This window comes from Drosophila subobscura, chromosome O (genome assembly GCF_008121235.1).
Source record: "Drosophila subobscura isolate 14011-0131.10 chromosome O, UCBerk_Dsub_1.0, whole genome shotgun sequence".
Lineage (NCBI taxonomy): Eukaryota > Metazoa > Arthropoda > Insecta > Diptera > Drosophilidae > Drosophila > Drosophila subobscura.
The window spans coordinates 26,202,230-26,222,632 of NC_048533.1; the positions used below are offsets into that span (position 1 = coordinate 26,202,230).

General features: G+C 44.5%; 3 protein-coding genes across 8 annotated transcripts in view; 2 read left to right on the plus strand and 1 right to left on the minus strand.

The window, feature by feature from the left end:
- The first annotated feature begins 1,935 nt into the window (after positions 1 to 1,935).
- On the plus strand, positions 1,936 to 3,372 carry LOC117896233 (phosphotriesterase-related protein). The gene is made up of 5 exons (XM_034804378.1): positions 1,936 to 1,954; positions 2,043 to 2,555; positions 2,608 to 2,772; positions 2,836 to 3,053; positions 3,116 to 3,372. Exons 1-5 carry the CDS (start codon positions 1,936 to 1,938, stop codon positions 3,251 to 3,253), a joined length of 1,053 nt encoding a protein of 350 aa, XP_034660269.1. The 3' UTR covers positions 3,254 to 3,372.
- Positions 3,373 to 3,837: 465 nt separating this feature from the next.
- LOC117897633 (L-threonine ammonia-lyase) lies at positions 3,838 to 6,349 on the plus strand. Its single transcript, XM_034806606.1, has 5 exons — positions 3,838 to 4,156; positions 4,218 to 4,288; positions 4,980 to 5,430; positions 5,490 to 5,782; positions 5,847 to 6,349. The coding sequence occupies exons 1-5, from the start codon at positions 3,914 to 3,916 to the stop codon at positions 6,193 to 6,195; spliced, it is 1,407 nt and encodes a 468-aa protein (XP_034662497.1). The 5' UTR covers positions 3,838 to 3,913; the 3' UTR covers positions 6,196 to 6,349.
- The window catches only part of LOC117897628 (tyrosine-protein kinase Fer), a 28,752-nt gene continuing 14,558 nt past the window's right edge, over positions 6,210 to 20,403 (minus strand). For 2 of the 6 annotated variants that reach the window (XM_034806598.1, XM_034806599.1), the window contains exons 4-14: positions 12,383 to 12,479; positions 11,976 to 12,312; positions 11,631 to 11,909; positions 11,396 to 11,573; positions 9,648 to 11,207; positions 7,941 to 8,315; positions 7,660 to 7,873; positions 7,510 to 7,596; positions 7,317 to 7,445; positions 7,076 to 7,258; positions 6,859 to 7,010 (exon numbers count right to left, since the gene is read on the minus strand). In XM_034806598.1, coding sequence (XP_034662489.1) covers positions 6,859 to 7,010; positions 7,076 to 7,258; positions 7,317 to 7,445; positions 7,510 to 7,596; positions 7,660 to 7,873; positions 7,941 to 8,315; positions 9,648 to 11,207; positions 11,396 to 11,573; positions 11,631 to 11,909; positions 11,976 to 12,312; positions 12,383 to 12,479 — 3,591 coding nt within the window. Of the gene's footprint in view, positions 7,011 to 7,075; positions 7,259 to 7,316; positions 7,446 to 7,509; positions 7,597 to 7,659; positions 7,874 to 7,940; positions 8,316 to 8,699; positions 9,029 to 9,647; positions 11,208 to 11,395; positions 11,574 to 11,630; positions 11,910 to 11,975; positions 12,313 to 12,382; positions 12,480 to 20,403 lie in introns of those variants that run through there. The other 4 variants (XM_034806600.1, XM_034806601.1, XM_034806602.1 and 1 more) reach the window with 4 other exon arrangements.

Sequence of the window (20,403 nt, forward strand, 5' to 3'; positions counted from 1 at the left end):
ATACCGATTTGCCCGTTCTGGATCAACCTTTTACCTCCCAATTTGTGTTAAATCCTTTTGCAATTGCTAGCCGAATTTGATTGTTTGATTGATTCTTTTGAGTGTTTTGTTGAGAGTAGAATCGAAACGAAATTAGTCGATGTAAGCGTATGAATGGGATGGATATACAATGAACAATTTGAATATGAATTATGAATGGGAAACCAATATCCAATACTTTATGCGGATCATCATTATATATATACACACAATATATATAAATATTGTACTAATGTGTAACGTAACTGTAATTAGAGGCGGTGAAAAGGACGGGGTAGTACCCGGAGTATTCGCAGCAGAGTGTGGGGTCTAAAACTGAACATATAATTAACACAGAGAAATGGTAAAGCTGAGGCCTCAGCCTCAGATCTGGGCCTATATATAGGAGCAACAACTATTTTAATTAAACGTAAAACAAATGCATAACAAATACAATAAAAACATAGATGATACAAAAAACAAAAACCGCAGCAGCAAACAGCAACCACAAGAAAACAATTAAAAAGATCGAGAAATTAATTGCAAAATTTATAAAGCTAACTGGATAATGTTCAATAAATGGCAATTAAATAATTTGGAAAAAAAACCAACAGCATGTGAATGTTTTATTTGAATTTCTTCCGTTTGCCTACAAACCAATTTTCCAATTTGAAAAAAAGAAACCAGACCGGAAGCCAGGCCCAGGTGCTAAGTAGGATATATAGAAAAGAAATGGAAAGCGGGAAAGATGTGGAAAGATGGGGCGCTTAGAGGTTTATTTTTATGACAGATTAGGTGGGGGCCAGGCAGGAGGTTCGCTCTCTCGATGCAATAGTAATAACCTAACTAAAGTCACAGCAAGTGTTCAAAAGCAAAACTCAGCAACTACCTAAAACCTAAACACAACAAAACGAAATATTATAATAACAGTTTTGCGTGCTTACTTCTTCATAGAGTCGTTTATGTAAATCGAAAACAAAAGAACAAACCCTAATAACAATAATAATTTAAATTACAACAAAAAGGAATCACTAAAAATTTAAGTTCTAATCAAGATTGGCTTGGAAAAACCCACAACACACACACAAAAAAAAATTAAGAGATAGAGTAACAATTACAATATTTGACAGATTATTCGCGATGTGCTTAGATCTTAAGGAGAATCGATATGGAAATATATATACATAAATATATATATATATACAAAAGATATAACAGTTGAAATGGATGAAGGTAGCAGCAGCAATGTCATGAAATTAACAAATGAATATAACTTAAGTATAAATGAGTATATATATATATAGACTATATATCTGATAAATGAGAAATTGCTAAAACTGATAAACCTAAATACTAAGTAAAATTAAAATGAAAAATACAAAAAAAAAAAAAAACAAAAAACACGGAAAGAAATGGAACTAATAAAGAGAATTATTCTGAGAAATATAAAGAACAAATGTGTTTTGATTGAGCAGAAGTTGCTGGAGAGGTTTTTGAATGTTTACGATAGGTGTGATAGATTTAGGAGAGATTAGAGATAATATTCCTGGGCACTCTTAGATCGTTACACACTAAAAGAGTCACATACTGCCATTGAACTCTCTCATAAGTAAAGTACTCCCCTAGAACACATTATTCAGCTCAGAGCTCATATCATCACGACTTTAATTGCACTTAAAGAAGATAATAGAAGCAAATGCAATCTCTGATTGTAGGGTACACACACTGCTACATGTTTGATCTACGAGAACAAAGCGAAAGAACTGTGAAGATTTATTTCCCACGAAGAACCGTCGAGATGCTCCAAGGTTTAGTTGCTCTTTGAAAGTCGTGGAGTTCGGACGCTGACAGGTTAAACGATTCATTTTAAAATAGAAGTTTCTCAAAGAGTGTGACCCAAATAGGAAGCTGCAAAACATGTCAACCATACAGACCGGTAGGTTGGAGGAGAATAAATTATGATAAGAGCTGGTACTAGGCCTATCTGAATGAAAATTTCCACTGTTTCCACTGCATCTGCGTAGTGTTGGGGAGCATCACACCCAATCTGCTGGGTCGCACCCTCACCCATGAGCATGTGGCTCTCGACTTTGAGCACTTTTACAGACCACCGCCGGTGGACTTTGAACGCGAACTGAAGGCGAAGATAAGCATGTCGACCCTGGGCTATGTACGTCTGTATCCGTACTCCAGCAAGGAGAATGTTCGGTTCTACGATGAGGAGGCCCTCGAGGCCGCCAAGAAGGATGTGCTGCTCTACAAGAAACACGGCGGCGGCAGCATCGTTGAAAACAGCAGCTATGGCTTGAAGCGGAATCTCGAGTTTATTGTGGAGCTGGCAAAGAGCACGGGTGTCCATTTCATAGCTGGCACGGGACACTATATCCATGCCCTGCAGGATGCCAGTCATGCGAGTCTTACCGTGGAACAGATGACCGATTTGTATACGAAAGATATTTTGACTGGTATCGAGATTAATGGCAAAATGGTCAAGTGTGGCTTCATTGGGGAAGTGGCCAGCGTTTATCCCATACACGGTAAGATCTAAAGATGACAAGAGACCACTTTCTAACTGGTAATTTCATGCAGACTTTGAAAAGAATTCCATCAAGGCAACGGGTGAGATTCAGGAGGTCCTCGGCTGCGGCGTCTCCTTTCATCCACATCGGGATGCTCAGGCTCCTTTTGACATCATGCGGCTGTACCTGGAGGCTGGCGGACGTGCCGATAAGTGTGTCATGTCACATTTGGATCGTAAGTGAAGTCACACCTAATACTTCCCACTTATCTTGAAGAGATTTTCACTAATCATTTTAGGCACACTTTTCAAGATTGACGAGTTGTTGGAACTCTCCAAACTTGGCTGTTACTTACAGTACGATCTATTTGGCACTGAGTGTTCTTACTACCAGCTAAACACCAATGTGGACATGTTATCCGATGGCCAGCGCATTGACAATCTGATGAAACTTATCGAGGAGGGTCTGGTGGACAGGCTGCTCATGTCCCACGACATTCACACAAAGCATCGATTGGTAGGCTCAAAAAAGTCACAATTAGCCATGAATATATAACCATAATTCTTTCCTTTTTCCAGACTTCCTATGGAGGTCATGGCTATCATCATATCCACACAAACATTCTGCCACGCATGTTCGCTCGAGGCGTCACCTTGGAGCAAGTGGAGCAAATGACTGTCACAAATCCTGCCAATTGGCTCTCATTTGATCCCTAGAAAGGGAGCTGTTATATGATGTTGTTTGGACTACATCTCTTATCTTCTACGAGTGGATTAGATAAGCTCTGTTGTTTTGGCAAACTTGGAAAATATAGCAGTTCACAAAATGTTCATAAGTTTCGTCTTATCGCCCCTACGAATATGTTTATTATTTTTCTAATGGCCTTTTTTGGGGGCTCGTGCGCAGCTTCGACCTTAACGTATAGCAATCGCCTACAATTCTTAACTTTTGGTATGGCATGATCTTGGAAATTTAACTGCAAAGGTTTCCAAAATTACCACTGTCGAAGACCTAAACCATTTCTTATCGCTCTTGACCCGCATTCGATGTAAACTGCTTTGAGCTTTTTGCCTTTGATGATGTTGCCAAAAATTCCAAACATCAAGTAAATTTAAGCCTTATCGTTGTTTTTGGTTACCAAAGCGCCTCTTATCAACGTGTCGTCAGGCCAGGCCGGGCCAGGCCTCATAAAGTGACCAGCCGCCCCCGGCAATTGAAACGCAAAGGTGCCGTTTTTACGACCAACAGCTCGTCAATAGAGACTCCTAATCGACCTGCCTATATATACGAGTTCCGACTATTCCAGCATTCAGCAGTACTCATCAGGCAGTTGTCGGCAATCAGTCGCAGAAGCTGGAATAACATTGAGGGCAAACATGTCGCAGGCAGTAAAAACGGAATCACCCAAGGAACAGAATCCCAAAAGCAATGGGAACTCCAATGGAAATAGCAATGGTAAGGTGGAACAGCAGAAGTTGCGACCGAGACATGTCTCTGGCGGTGTAGAGGAAATCTTGGATCCCTTTTGCGATCCCGAGCATCCCCAAAAGATATCCTTCCATGATGTCACATCGGCTGCGTTTCTCATACGAGGTGGAGTGGAGCGTACACCGTGTCCGGTAAATGTCTATATCTACTTATAATAGATTTTGGTTTATAATGGTTTTATATGGTTTGCAGAAGTCCACTTCTTCGGATCTATATGGCATGGAGCTTTATTTGAAAAAGGATTTTCTACAATATACTGGCAGGTGAGTGATCGGGAATGAAAATATTGCTTAAAGCCTGGGAAATAATTGAGATGTCGACTGAGTAAGGAAGAATAGAAGGTAGAGTGTGTAGAAAAATTGGATCTCCCTCTATAATATTCCTCATTTTCTTTGCTACGCAATTAAAAATAATTTATGGGTACTTTTGATATCGTAAATCAATAAAAATATCGCCCAAAATTCTGATAAAACGAACTAATTTTAGCAAACATTCGTAAAGATGATTATAATATATGAATCTGTTGCTCCCTACTTTTCTAATGCATTTTTGTTTGCAAAATTGAGGTCCAAGGTTCATTATCACTGTGGCATTATTATTATAGCTTCGAATAATCTGTATAGCATGTGCATATACATATGTACATATACGGTGTCTAATAGCCTATTTAATATGCATCTGAATATTGTCTGGCAGCGGTATTTTCCGGCTACTGATAAGCAGTGTCTCTATATTACATGTCTCCATCCATACATCATTCATTGATCGGCTACAACGCATTTCTATCACTTGGCCAAAAAAAGAAACGAGCAATAGGCATAGATCCGATAAGATAACGCTTAATAGGCTGATATGGTTAAATGGGGGAAATTAATTACTGTTGCTAATTGATTTCCGATTTTACGAGTAACATGTGATTGACCACCAAATTTATTTTGACATCCGTTTCGACAGCTTCAAGGAGCGTGGTGCACGCTATGCCCTGCTCTCCCTCACAGACGAGCAGAAGCGCACGGGAGTGATCAGTGCCTCGCTGGGTAATCATGCCCAGGCATTGTGCTACCATGGCTGGAAGCTGAACATTCCCGTGACGGTGGTCATGCCCAAGGCAGCGCCGATCATGAAGATCCAGAAGTGCCGCAACTACAAGGCTCGCGTCATTGTGGATGGCAACGATATGGGTGAGGCCAAGTCCCTGGCCATGCGCATGTCCCAGGACGAGGGTCTGCTCTATGTGAATGGCTACGATCATCCGCATATAATGGCCGGACAGGGTACCATTGGATTGGAGATACTCGAACAGGTGCCAGAACCGGATGCTGTGGTCGTGCCGGTGGGCGGTGGTGGCCTCATAGCTGGCATAGCTACAGCGGTGAAGGCACTTTCCCCCAAGACCAAGATTATTGTAAGTAGAATCCATGTGTGCTTGAAAGTTAAGTCTGAATTTTGTTGTTTTTTTTCCAGGGCGTGGAGTCGGAGAAGTGCGCGAGTTTCACGAGAGCCATAGAGAACAAGGGACCAATTCATACACCCATTAAGAACACGCTGGCCGATGGTCTGGCTGTGCCAAAGGTCGGCTACAATGCCTATGCCACGGCCATGCCCTTGATCGATCGCATGGTGGTGGTCAAGGAGGAGTGGATTGCAGTTGCCATACTCCGACTGGTGGAGGAGGAAAAGTGTGTGGTTGAGGGAGCTGGTGGTGCAGGTCTGGCTGCCATTTTGGCCGGACATCTCGATGAGCTGAAGGGCAAGAAGTGAGTACTGGTTGGGGTGACTGAAAGTAGGACTTTCCCACTAATTTTCTCTTCCTTCTCTTAGGGTTGTGGTTCTGCTTTGTGGAGGCAACATAGACACCACTGTGTTTGGTCGCTGTCTGGAGCGAGGACTGGCCGCCGTGGGTCGCTTGGTGAAGTTCAATGTGGAGATCAGCGATCGGCCGGGTGGCATCAATGATTTGTGCAACCTGCTGGTGCGCATTGGGGTCTCGATCAAGGATATTATGCACGAGCGTGCCTGGCTGAGGGACATCTACACCGTGGAAGTGAAGGTAGTCTGCGAAACAGTCGATTGGTCGCACAGTCTGCAGCTGAAGAACGAACTAAAGAAATTCTACTCCAAAGTAGAGTTCTCCGATGTGCCACTGGCACTGAGCAATGCCCCCGAGTAGTAAGAATCAACAAGTACACAGTACACATATGATTTATTCACTTCAGCAGCGCAGCAAAACTTAAAGCTTTAACTTAGAGCATAGATATACATTTAATCGTAATCGTAGTCGAAGTAAAAATATGTAAATTAAATGTAAATAAATATACATAGAATACAGAGTCTTGAAACGAATTGACCAACGTAAGGCTTGAATAATTTACAAATATCGTTTTGTTTGTTTAAACTAAAAAAATACACAAAAACAACTAAGGATATAAATTCAATGAGCTTAGGCCTACGCGATGCAGACACACAATTTTTTTTGTTGAATTTCTTTCTTTTCTCTTTTAAGTTCTTCTTGCGGTTTTTGGCACATTAAGGATTCATTATATCATACATACTCAGTCAGTCACGGATGCACAAACACACACAAAATACAATTAGATATCGAAAAATGTACAGATTACATGGCTAGAAAAAATATATATTTATATTTGTATGTATAAATATCGTTAATGTGGTAAAATGTATCAGTTGTATGTTGTATGGTTTATGGTTTATCTCATAAATACAGGCATCTCGTTATTAAGTTCTAGGACGTGACGTACTTTAAAAGCGCTGACTAAACCTACATTGAGTATGCTTAAAGTTATAGATACAGACGCGGGGGCTACAGCTACATTCAGTGGCTGTTGTCCAGGCGCAATATGAGGGCATCGACCACATTGTAGATTTCATCGAAATGTGGCCGAGACTCGGCATCGGCAGCCCAGCACTTGAGCATCAGTCGATACATCTCTGGCGGCGTATTCTCCGGCGTTGGCATGCGATATCCTATGACAGATAAACATAACCATTATATGACTTTTCTTTTTGTATAGTTTAAGGTTTCTCCATACCTGTATCGATGCGCTCTCTGGCTCTTGAGTTGCTCATTCCCGAATAGGGTGTGTCTCCCTTTGAGAATATCTCCCACATCAATATGCCATAGGACCAGACATCGCATAGGGACGTATATTTGCCAAAGTTGAGGGCCTCTGGTGCTGTCCATTTCACGGGTATTTGCTTCATGCCATCGGAAACTAATTCGGGGAAATAAAAATGAGTCTATGTCCAGCATTTCCTTTTGTTAAACTCTACCGATATATTCCTCTTCCTCGCGGGACATTCCAAAATCAGAGATCTTTACGCTGTGCTCCAGATCGACGAGACAGTTTCGCGCCGCCAGATCCCGATGAATGCAGTTCTTGGACTCCAGATAACGCATGCCTAAATTAATAATAATAATATATATGTAGGTATGGATTCTGGAATTGGTTTATGTGACTCTAACCTGCTGCCGCGTCTCGGCACATTCCCATTTGCTGGCGAGCAGATAGGCCATTCGAGTTTTTACGCAAATAAGTAAGGAGTGAACCACCTGGAATTGCACATTAAAGTGTTAAGTTTTGATCCCATTATAATATTCAAATTATATTATTACCTAGCACCAGTTCCATGACAATCATTATGGGCTGCTTCTGCACACAAATGCCAATCAGTTTTACAATATTCGGATGATCGTATTGCTTCAAGATGCGACCCTCCTGCAGGAATTTGCGCTTTTGTTCATCGGGCAGGGTCATGCGGCAGGTCTTAACGGCAACATCCAGCTTGGTGGACTTTAATTTGGCCTTGTAGACATCACCAAAGTTGCCCTGGAAATAGAGAAAAGTATCATAAATATCCAACTCTTTCAGAATTCGAATTGCTACTCTGGCTTACCCTGCCAATCCTTTCGAGTAGGACCACATCATCGTTGCTCAGCTCCCAGCGCTCTCGGCAAACAGGACGTCGGAGAATGGCACCAGATTTGACAGTGACCGGCAACTCGATGTGGTACTGATGCATGATCAGCTCCTGGATGCTGGCAAAGGGTGGACCCTCGAAGCGGAAGTTGCCCTCGCCGGTGGTCTGAACGATGAAGTGCTTGTGGCCATTCCAGCAGACACTCAGCACAATCTGGCTCTCCTCGTTGCGGATGGTCTCGCGCACCAGAAAGTCGCCATCGTTGTTGAGGAGACGCACCACCTCCTCGCGCGGCAATACACCGTGGAACCACTCCTCCTCGTAGAGCGGCCGATTCGTGGATAGGGATATCTGCAAGAGCCAAACAATTAGCCAACAAATTCTCGCCACTTAGCCAGAAGATTAGTGAATGGCATGCAGAATACAAAATACAGAAGAGTGAAACGATAGCAAAATAAAATAGAATCAAAAGCTTAACACGCCATTTCCATAATTTCCACAAACGGCGGAACGGAAATGCGTGGGTGCAATTGGCTCTGACGAAATGCAGCAGCAGCACATTTACGTACAAAAGTCAAAGACACAAAGAGATACAAAGATACACACGCAAATTAAAATAAAATACTGTAGGCAAGAGGCGTATAAAAAATAAAAATAAATATTATTACTACATCGGATATGGATATTCGGATGGACAACATGAATCTACGTTCAAGGCTGTCGCTTGTGACTCACAAATACTTTCGATTTGGGTCTCTTCTTACGCGCCGGTGGCACTGGGCGACCGGCAAAGATAATTGTCTCAAAGATGCCACTACCATCGGGACCGCCACCATTGCTGCTCCGGCCGGAAGTGCTGCTGCTCATAATGTAAGCGACTACGAGTACGAGTATATATCCCTATCAACTATTCAAGTACTTGCGCAATATGGAAAACACGCGTTCTACAAATACTCGTATGACTTCCAACTTTTCACTGGCCAAACAGACGCCAAACATTTCAAGCGACCAGATGAGAGATTAATGACAGCGACTGCCTAGTGTCCAAACTGCTCGTTGGATCAGGGAGAACTAAAAGCTTTAATCGTTTTATGCTCTCAGTTGAACTTGTAGCTCAGAGAGAGAGAGTCTACACACTGCCTGGCGTCTGCGTCTCTCTGTGGCACGCACAAGTAAATTTAGATATTGGAAAAGGGAGAAAGATATTTATGGTAGATCGAAATGTGAATGCTCTTTGAGGCAAAATTATTATGAATATTTACGGCTCTTTAAATCTGTCTCCTTTAGGAATTATCCAATGCAAAGGGAGGCATTTTCTCAGTGAAAATATATCTAGGAATTGCAGCATTTGTCTGCTATAACCAAACCGAATCACATAGTTTTCATGCCCAAAGCACAGAGCTTCCCCCAAGATCTATATCTACTCTAGCGTATGCGAATTGGGAGCACCCTGTGCTCTATTTTTGGTAGTCGCAATAGAAAGCTCTACCCTCCACATGCTTTCAATATTGAACGTAAGCTTTGAAACATGCAAAAACAATCAATCAAACATGCAAATAGAGGCAGGCAATAGGCGATGCGTTTTTTTTCATTGTGAAGAGGCGCCATCCGGCGTCCGGTTGCTTAGATACACTTGATACGGTGGTTGGGGTGCTGTTGTCGCTGTCGAATACGGGAACTCACACTGGCCGCCAAGCTGGGAACACAATAGCAATGCTCCTTCATGCTGAGCACATCGTCGCTGATGCTATCCTCGTTGTCATGATCCCGGTCCTCGTCGTCGTTCTCGTCCAACTCCCCGGAGCTGTGGGACTCGAATTTGCGCTCCATTTGAATGGGTAGCTTCGTCTTTGGTGCCTGGGCAGGGCAGCTGCAGAATTGCTCCTCCGTGGAGGACCCTTCCAGGTTCTCCGTATCGAACTCCTTGGCAAAGTCAAAGACGCTCTTGCTGGGATGGATGCGCCTCCGTTTGGTGCACTGTTTGCAGGGCTTGGATCGCTTCAACTGGAAGTTGAGCAACTTGGAGCGGAATGTGTTGCGGATGGCTTTCGATTTCTTCTGGATCTTTGGCACTTTGAATTTCAGTCTTGAGGTTTCCTTGGACGGCGTCGCTGACGAAGTGGTTGTGGTGATCGTCGTGGTGATCGTGCTCGTGATGATCGTGGACTGTGAGGCACTGTGATTGCTAATACTACTGCTGGTGTTATTGTTGTTCGGATTCGACTGTGATTCGCCGCTGCTGGAATGCTGATCGTTGGGCGCCTGAGACCCCCCCTGAGGCTTCTCCTGCTCCTCACTCACCGTCGCACTCTTGCCCATGCGCACCAAGGGGCTCTTGGAGAACTCCTTGAGATTGCTGAAGATGTTGCTTATGGACTTTTGGGTAAAGGATAGCGAACGCTTCTTGGAATGTCCCATCAGGTCTTTGCCGGACAGCTGCGAGGAGCGGCACTCCGAACTGGAGCTGGAACTGCGCTTCGTCTGGCTATCCGCATCGTTTGGCGCTGCCTTTCGTGTCTGCACCTCATCCATGCTCTCGATGGCATTCACATCATCGTTGGGCGTCGTGGGCTGCAGAGATCTCTTCAAACGATCGTCCAGCACTCGATTCAGCTCGTCAATCCGGTCCAAATGGGCATCGATGGAGTTTTGTGGCACTGCCTGATTGATTTCTATCTTGATCTGTTCTTTACGGGCGGGCTGTGCCTCCTCCTCCTCATCCTCGCTGGCCAGACTGTCGGCATGGGGTATCTTCAGTCCCAGCTCGAGATCCGCGTAGATGTGGTTGTTGTTAGTGTTAGTAATAACGGCAACGGTTAGCTGGGTGAGCGGGGCGGGCGAGAAGACCACCGGCAACGGCTCCAGCGGCTCCCTTTCCTCGCCCAAACACAACATGGAACACTGGGTGCGACGCAGTCGCGGCAGGGCAGGCGGCGTCGAACTAAAGGATATTTCCTCGCCCAAGTAGTGGACGCTGGCCGCCAGGCGCAGTGTGTTAGTAATGGGCTCGTAACGTGCAGGACTACGCGCATCCCTAATTACCGACAACGATCCGAGGCTCTGGGAGCGTGGCTGCATCTTGGAGAAGCGTCCCTGACGCGTCCGCGTCACGGGCGTCGTCGGTTGTGGCGTGGACTTGCGCTTGAAGTGGCGCCCACGTCCGCGCAGAAGCGTGAGCACTCCGCCACGTCGCATCAGCTCATTCATGATGCCCAGCCCCGGAGAACTAGTGGAGTTGGAGCGCTGCTACCAGCATGGGAATGGGTTAGATTTGGATGTGTGTGTGTGTGGTATGTGGATGTGACAGAGGGCGGCATCCAGAGAGAAAGAAATCGTTTCATGACAGAAGATTAGTTATCATTAGAGCTAGACCAAAACCACCTACAACTTAGGACTAGCCACAACCCAAGGGGCATAAAACTGCCACCCACCTGCTGTTCATTGTTGTAGCCATTCTCGATGAAGGTCTGCTCGAGTGTCAGATGATCATCGCAGCCGGAGGGCAGCTCTTCGCAACCCACTTCGTTCAGCGCACACTTGATCATGTCCACCAGCTTCTGTTTCTGTTTCTCCTGGCATCTCAGTGCATTTAGATCCTTGGACTGGCGACTGTTGAGAAGTAGCATTTAAAGGACTTGTTTTTAGAGCTCTCTCTCTCCCGCTTACCACTGGCTATCCTTGTTGGATTGTATACCATTGGAGCCGTTGCTGCCATTCGAGATAATGCTGCCATTGGCCACCGGCGAGCCACCATTCACATGCTCAATCATCTTCAGCTGCCTCTCCTGGCACTCCTTCACAGAGCCCTCCAGCTCCAGGAGACGTGTGCGCAGCCAGTCCACTGTAAGATTATCTACTGTCAGGGTGCTGGATTGCAGTTTGCCGGGTATGTCCTCGATGAGCGTCTCATCGAAATGGAAGAGTAGCGGCGTTGTCGGTGAGGTTCTGAAGAGACAAAGAAGGTCATTAATTGGTCTTGAGATTAATTGGAGATTCCCTGAAGCTACTTACTTGTGTTTCTCGGTGAATTCGCCATACTCTTCGCCCGGATTGATGCCACCTATCACAGTGTCGATGCGTTTCTGTATCTCCTTGTACTTGTCGGCCGTGAGATCGCCATATTGGACTGCCTCCTGCAGAATGTTGCGCCATAGCAGAATGAAGCTCTCCTGGACGGATTGCTGATGCTCGAGTAGTCCCGGCAGCAGCACAGTGCGAAAGTCCTTCTCCACTTCAATGGCTTCTGAGATGGAGAGCACGTACTCGTTGTGTGTGAGATGCAGCTTGCGGCAGGCCTTTTGATATTTGTCACGCACATCGTCCAGTTTGCGGCCACTGCGACCGGGTGCTGTAAATGAGCATCAAACATGTCATTCCCACATCCATTTCAGATGAGATCAAGTTGCACGCTGGCTTACCTTTAATGTAGTGCTCCTCGAAACGCGTGCGCAGCGCCTTGTAGCCCTCCAAATGTTTTTGGTATTCGCTCTTCTTGCGCACCACCTCGTCAGTCAGCTAAAGCGAAATTAAAAGAGTACGAATTGAGTGTGACGAACAAAAGGAAACGAGTTCACGTTGGGGTTTCAATGCGGTTTGCACACGTGTGCGTGGACTGTGCCATTAAGCCACTTTCCCAAAAACTTTATTCATTACATCATCATTATCGTCGACATCGCTGTGGCTACGTGTTGTGTGTTGTGTGTTGTGTCTTTTGTCGCGCACTGTGTGTGCTCCACATGGGAGTAATCGCATAATGAAACATATCGCTTTCCACCCCACACCCTTCGCGCTCTGTATTCGTCTGTAGACTCGTGCTACTCCCTCCGCTCGGTCTCTCTCCATCTTTCTCTCACACTTTCTTTGGTTAAACATTTTCTCACGTTTGCATATTATGCAAGGTACAACAACAGCAACAGCAAATGAGTGATAAGTGACTGGGCAAAAGGATTGCAGCATTATGCAGCAGCTGAGCCAACATCCCGCAGCATCCAGCTACATCCAGCAACATCCAACAGCATCCGTTAGCATTGTCAACAAAATCAACAGCTACAAAAGTTGTGGAGGGACGGGAACTGGGACTCAAACTGAAGTTGAGGCTGATGGCTGGATGCTTTCGGCTGCAAAACTAATGGCTGCAAAGTGCAGTTAGCCAAGCAGCTGCAAAGTTGCCGAGTTCAAGTTGCATTTGCACACTTTGCAGCTGATGCTGTGCACACTGGTCGAGGAGCAATAGAAAATGACTAGACAGCTTACAGAATTTGTATTTCACTATCGAAACAGTTATTTGTGTCTTCAATTTTACTCTGTCTGTCCCACTGTTTGGGTCCAATGTTTGCCAACGGCTTAAGTCTGCAAGCTGAGCCGCTTTTTGTTGTCGTTGCTGTTGCAGTTGCATTTGTTCATGCATATTAATTGCAGACAGTTTTGCAGATTTCCACAAGACGCGGAAGACGGCACAAATACACGTACTCGCAGATGAATTAACTAATTGAATGATAGGGCCCCAGGCGCAAATGGCATTCCCGGGAATGAAATTCACTAGAAAATAGCAACAATAGAAACGAAAAGGCAATCTGAACAAAATATATATGCAGTACTCGTATAAATTGTTGACCCAGTTTACCGATTTGGCATTGAAAGTGCCGTCGAGAGTGTTTCGAGAGTTATCTTGAAATTAGTTGCAATCTCAACCACTTGTTGCTATTGTCACTGGATGCCCATACCCATTCCCATTCCCATTCCCGGCTTTTGGCTACGTAATAGCCAGCATTTGTAAAGTTCTGGCCATGGTTTGTTTGGGTTTTTCATTTCATTTTTGTGTAGATTTATATATTTTTTGTTGTATTTTTTCGGCAAGTGGTTAAGCAACTTTCAATGCCTTTGCAGCTGCTAATTTGCCTAAAAAGTTGTTTAGAAAGAGAGGGCCACAGTGATAGATAGAGAGAGAAGTAAACATGGCTCGAAAGTGGGTCATGCTCGGCGTATTTCTTGCTTCTCAGCAGCCAAACAGTCAATAGTCCCCAGACCCCAGTGCCAGTCCCAGTACCCAGCACCCAGCACCCAGTCCCCAGGTGGACCTCGCCTCACACATTGTTTACAAATGATTGCCAATTTTTGTTGTCTTCAGACTTTTATTTTGCTGTTTTGTGCCCCGAGAACTCCGCCGGATCTGAGCGTGCAAGGAAAGTTGCTAATCTGCCACCTGCACCGAACCAAAACCGAGCGAAACTTTCTCAATTTTCTCACGCCCCTCCTCAGATCTCTCGGCCAGCTCCAGCTCTCGATCTCTGCGCGGATCTCTGCGCTCCCATATGGTCCCAGATGGGTAAGCCAAAAGCGATTCCACTAGATGGCCGGGGGGGACAACGCACAGTTGAAATATTTCAAATCTATATGTAAATGCGGCGATGACCTAATGGAAACTGTGACAAGTGGTGCCAACTGCCACGTTTTGCATTAATCAGCTCGATTCTTTGCCATTCTGTTTTGTCGATTTCTCAGTGGCTGTTTCTGTGTCTGTATCTGTATCTGTTTCGGTTTCTTCTGCCTTAGTTTTTTGTGTGTGTTTCTAGCCGAAATCTATTAGAAATGAAATGTCTACAAATTAAGCAGAAAATTCGCCTGGCCTGGCTGATTTTTATTTAATGGTGATAAATTAAGCTGCATCATGGCATAAGAAAATATGTATATGTTAGGAGAATTCTAAAGAACACACCGCTACTTTCTGCTTCTTATAGATGTCATTGTTTGCTTGTCATAGCGTTTTCTTTGTCATTCTTTGCTTTTTTTTGCAAAGATTTTTGCTCATTTTTCTATGGAAGTTTATCTAACAGTTCGAGGAATCAATCACAATTTGTGGTTATTATTTATAATTGCAAAAGTTTACAATGCAAAAAATTACGAATCGTTTAAGCGGTCTATTAAGACTAAGCTTTTAAGAGAGTTTCGTATAATTGATAGACAAATTTAGTTCATATTCAATGCCTGCAGACTTTGAGTTATTAAAAATGTAAAGATTAAAAGCATAACCAAAACAATTTCCATCTCAAAAGTTACCGAGTCCCTTCTTTTATAGATTCTCTTTATTCTCCCTCAAGAGTTAATCAATATAAATAAACTATGAGCACAGCCAATACCATGCCCCATAAAAATAATAATAAAAAAGAGCACAACTCAATCAAAGCGAAATTCAATTCATGTCTACACTTGCAAAGAAATTGCCTCTAATCAAAATAAATTTGTCAAATGTATTGCCGAATCGTGATGCAATAAAAAGAAACCGAATCAAGAAAACCCCCCAGCAGAAAAATGAAAACAACTCAACAAAAAAAACCTTAACTCTAGACGGCAATGCATTTGTGTGTGTGTGTGTAACTCTAGCTTTTCGCTTTTCTTCGGGTTTTATCCATTTTTCTTTGGCTTGTCAGCGCGTGAGAGTTTTTCTTGGCCAACATATTTGAATATGAAATGGCCCGACAGCAGCTGTGACAAAAGTCATAGGCCCATAAAGCGATAGGAAATGCCACACACGCTTTTGGATTGGGGTACGGGGTTTGGTGCTCGTTTTACCCTTTTGTTGGGAAATCAATGCAGTTGATTGTATGGGAATTTTCAATCAGTTTTGCCGGCCCCGAAAGATGGCATTGCATAAGCGTTGACAGCGTCGTCGTCGCGTTGACAATAATGATGTTTTATGAAATATTTTGAGATTGTTTAAACACTGGCGTTTAGTCTGCAATTGCGAATTATGCAAATTTATGACCGTTGGTCAATACACGAGTTTCCGCGGATCTGGGATTTTGTATACTCGTAATTTCCTCGAGCTCGCGTTTGTCGTGGTCGCGCTGGTGGTCGTGGTTCGTGCCTTGGTCTGGGTCTGGGTCCGGGCCCAGCTTGGACACTGGCTCTGTCCAGGCGCCTGGTCAATGACCTTCTGCTGCTGCTGCTGCTGCTGCTGCTGCTGTGGGCCAGGCCCAACAATAGAGACACGCTAATATTAATGGCCAACCCGTTTTGATGGCTTTAACTGTACATAAGCAGGGGGCAACAGCTACGGCTACGGCAGTTTGTGCTTCTGTTTAATTTCATTGTTCAAACAATTCCAAAAAAAATCAGTCGCATAATTGCCACGCAATATTCACTTCACTTTCGTTGCTACTTTTATTGGCCATTTCATTGGGATTGGGATTGGGTTCATATTATATTTTGCCAAGTTTTTTTTATGTATTTTTGCACAAAATTTGCATGCGTGCCAAGTGAAAAGAAAAGAAGCGTGACGAAATCAAAGCAAGCGAATTTAAATTGTATTTTTCGTAAATGTTGGTTCGTCGCCATCAGCACTTTCTATTTCAGGTTGAGTGTCGCGCATCGAAAGCATCGAAAACCTACACAGGCGCACAGACAAAAGAATAGAATGGCAAAATTGACGATCGAACGCAGTGAAAGTGTCTTGGCAAATTGGCCAAAAACATCTTGCGAGCGAGTTTCGTTTCGGTCTCGAGTTTGTGGCTTGAGTCTTTCGTTTTTGGGGGCTGACACTGCCACTGCCACTGGGAGGTCTCAATCCGCCGCAGGAGAGGCTGCAGAACGACTTTTCAATATTCAAAGCCACCTACGTGTCGCTTGCAACTTGTTTTGCATACACACAGATACACAAATACTTATCCACAGAGCACTCCAGCAGCAGCAGCAGCACCAGCAATCATTTCAGGGAATGGGCATAACTTTTGAAAGCCGAGCAGGGCTCTATACAACTTGTAATAACTCTGTGTCTATACCCTTGCTGATGCAGGGGGATATTAGCTGAGGAATCAGCTTGGATACTTCATAACTCAATGAGACAAAGTTCAGCTTTTTCTGGGTGGAGTTCTAGCTGTTAGTTAAATCATAACAAATATTCTTTCAGTACTTAAATCTTCATGAACAGAGTGTAAAATCTTCGCATTGCAATATTGTATTACAGATTTCCCTTTTGTCTGTTTCTAAATCAATTTATGAGTTTTTTGCTATTGCCTGTCGCTGCATTTGGGCAAAACCAAGACCTGAACTTGATCCACAGCAGCAGCAGCAGAGCAGCAGAACAGGCGCAGAGCAGCCACAGAGCACACAGCTGCGCTTTTGATGTCAAGGGAGTGAAGTCAGTTCGCACGGCACGGCTCTTGGCCAAGTTATTACCACTCATATTGAGTAGCTAGACTATAGTCGGGAAGTGGTGAACGGCTGGAACAGCGAGCAGCAATGGGGACTTGGCTGACTGCCTCACTGGCTTTTGTTAATTTATTTTTACTGCTCCCCAAACATGATGAAGTACTTGCCGCAGAAACAGCACCACCACCACCACCAGCACCAGCACCAGTAAGAAATTAAGTTGCAGTCGCCGTCGCAGCGCAGCGAAGCCCAGAGCCAAGTGGCAGGTACAAAAGCCCCGACTTCGTCTCCAGATCCATAAAGTATTTTGCTCCGGTGCGCAGGCGCAGGCGCAGCTAACGAGACGAAACTCAAACTCGAAGTCGGGGAACAGGAACAGGCACAGACACAGGCCCAAGTCTCTCAGGTTGAAGTCCAGATTTGGGCCCAATACGTTTAGCCCTCGGGTTGGGTTCTTTATTGTTTTCTCTGCCGTCTCTCAATATCTCTCTCTCCCTCTCTGTCTCTCTTGCTCACTCTCTGCCCCTCTAGCCGTGTCTGCTGCTGTCGCTGTGTGCCTGTGTGTGCATGTTGCAGACTTGTTTCATAACTGGTCCACGATTCTTGGAACTGAAGGAACAAAGGCTGGGGCTGATTTTGATTTTGACCGACAAACGTTGTCTGCGCTTGTTTGCCGTTGACTCCGACTCTTTCCCTCCTGCCGCTGCTACAGCTGCTAGCTGTTTGCTCAACCCAAACCCATACCCATAGCCATGCCCGGCCTGCATCTCCGTGGCTGGCAGGCAGGCAGAATGTACTTGAAAATGACTGAAAAGATACGAATGTGCCGCACATGCGCGTAGATTACTGTGAGATAGAGGCAGAAAAAGGGTTACCCCAGACGGAAAGTTGCTTCGTTCGTTGCCTTTGCCTGACTGCCTGGCTGCCTGCCTGCCTCCTGCCTGTTGGCGTTAGAAAACCTTTTTAACGCGCTCCGAATCGGAGACCGAGTCCGCGTCCAAGTCGGCGGCAACTTAATTTTAATGGTAAGCCGCATCTCCAATTAGAACTCGTGCAATATGAGACGCTGGGCTCTGGACACACAAAACACAACACAAGGAGCCTCTTGGATGGTGCCACAAATTTATGGGTTCTTAGGGCTTTGATTTGGTGTGACTACCAGCCACGATATGTGTTAACACTTGAATGATCGTGTGATCTGTGGAGCTTCCAGCTAACTTTTCCCTCCAACCCATGCGAAAATTCTGATGAATATTCAATCGGCGTAAGTTCTGCGCTGGAATCATTAGCCAAATTGGTCATGACCATATCGGGCTGCTAGCCATACCTAAATCTATATCTATGCCTTTAGGAAAGTTGAAACGAAACAAGCGCCACCTTTGTAGAGGGGATCAACATTCCCACTGTCCGCAACTGAATTTCGTAGAATGGGAATGGAAAAAAAATAAAGATTGGCAAAGACAAAAGCAGGAAAAAAACAAAACATATAAGAACGAAATAAAAGTTCACACACAAGAGATAAAAATCATTTCAACTACGTGAGATCTGTGGGCTGCTGCTGTTGTTGTTGTTTGTGTTTCTTTTTCTCTAGTATTTATTGTCATACATAGTCTGTCACTTCTTTTAATTGTTTATGGCCTTGTTAGAGCTGCGTTCTTTTCTTTTCGGTGGAGACTCTTTTCTTATTGCTTTTTCGGCATTTCTCGTACCAGCCGGAGCGAGGGCGATCAACTTTGGGTCGATCTTGTGATTACTTTGAGCGTAAATTAAAATGAATTCTTTGGAATATACTAAGTAGAAGATACTGAGATGCCGGAGAGAAGAGACAAGTGCGCGCTAACCGGTTTATCAGAAATGGAATATGCATAAATACTGCATATTCAGATACATGTATCTCTACGCCTTTGGCGTCATCAGATACTCAAGAGATACTCTGACTGTGTGCTCCAGTTCGCGAGGTAATTGCCAGACAATCAATGGCTCATTACGTAAATTGGCAATTATAAGCAGATATTGTATACACTACCGATTTGATGTGATTTGATTTGTCTTTACTTTTCCAATTTGTTTCATTTAGATGGCAATTATGTGATTGCCATTGTGTGTGGTGTGGCATGTGGCATGTGTTGTTGTCTGTGGGCGTGTTCCACATTTAGCGAGCGGCAATTATCCCCTCTGACTAGTGTTAATGCAATGCCAAAATGCACACCGAATCATAATCACCTCACTGCCGGATCAGAGTCGAGTTGTCGGCTTTCCAGCACAAATTAGACAGAGCCATAGTCTCTCTCGCGGACTTTCACGCTCGAAAGTTTTTACGCTCAAGAATTTCTCTTTCGCAATAATTGACTCCAAATCTCTTCAATTAAGCATTTGCGAATGCGCGAAAGACAAGACCAAGACCAAGACCAGAACCAGAAACAACTACACACCAGACTTCTTCTTTTTTGTTTTGGTTTTTTCCTTTGCTTCTGCGGCTGCTGCTGCTGCGGCAGTTTGTAGTTTGATTTGCTTTTGCTTCTTCATGTTTTTAGTATTTTCAGGTTTTCTGCTCCACTTTCTGCTCGTCCCGACACGCTGACGCTGCTGACGTTGCCGTCTCTGTCGCTGACACGGATGCGGATGTGGCGCATGGAAAATCCGCAAGTGAAACAAGTTCATCTGACAATCAGCGTCACTGGGCAGTCGCCAGAAACTGGCACAGGGAAAAGCCACCCCAGTGCTCAAAGTCTCCAGTTCCAGTTTCAGTTCCCCAATAAAAAAAACCCCACTTCTTTTTTTGTTGCTGGCTGACCTTACAAAAATTAGCAAGCCATACAACAATTATTATCATTATTCGTACTTCTTTTTCATTTTCTGGCACGTTCCACTGCATCACCACTGCTGGTGGTCATTGTTGGCCATTGACACGGACCGCTTATTGTCTCTCGGCCATAAATAATCATAGACTGCCCCTCGTACCCAACCCCAACAGTGCCCAGACTCTTGGCCCGTTTGGCTTTTCTAGTGGCACTTTGTCACTATTTTGTACCATGCTCTCGGTTCCGGCACTGGCCCCGAGCAGAGCAGCTCGAGTTCACATTTTCGCCTTGACCAAAATGGTCAGCAAAGGGTGGGCCCCGGATCCCTAAGTGGTCAGAAGTGTTTGAATACTGTTGCCAGCAGCAGAGTTCAATGTCATATTGGTAATGGTAATACAATTGGCCAGCTATCCTCGTGTTTCTCTCTCTGTGTCTGCCTCTTTGGCTTTTAGTTTGTTGCGACTTTTGGGGTCTTGCCTAAACGATTTTAA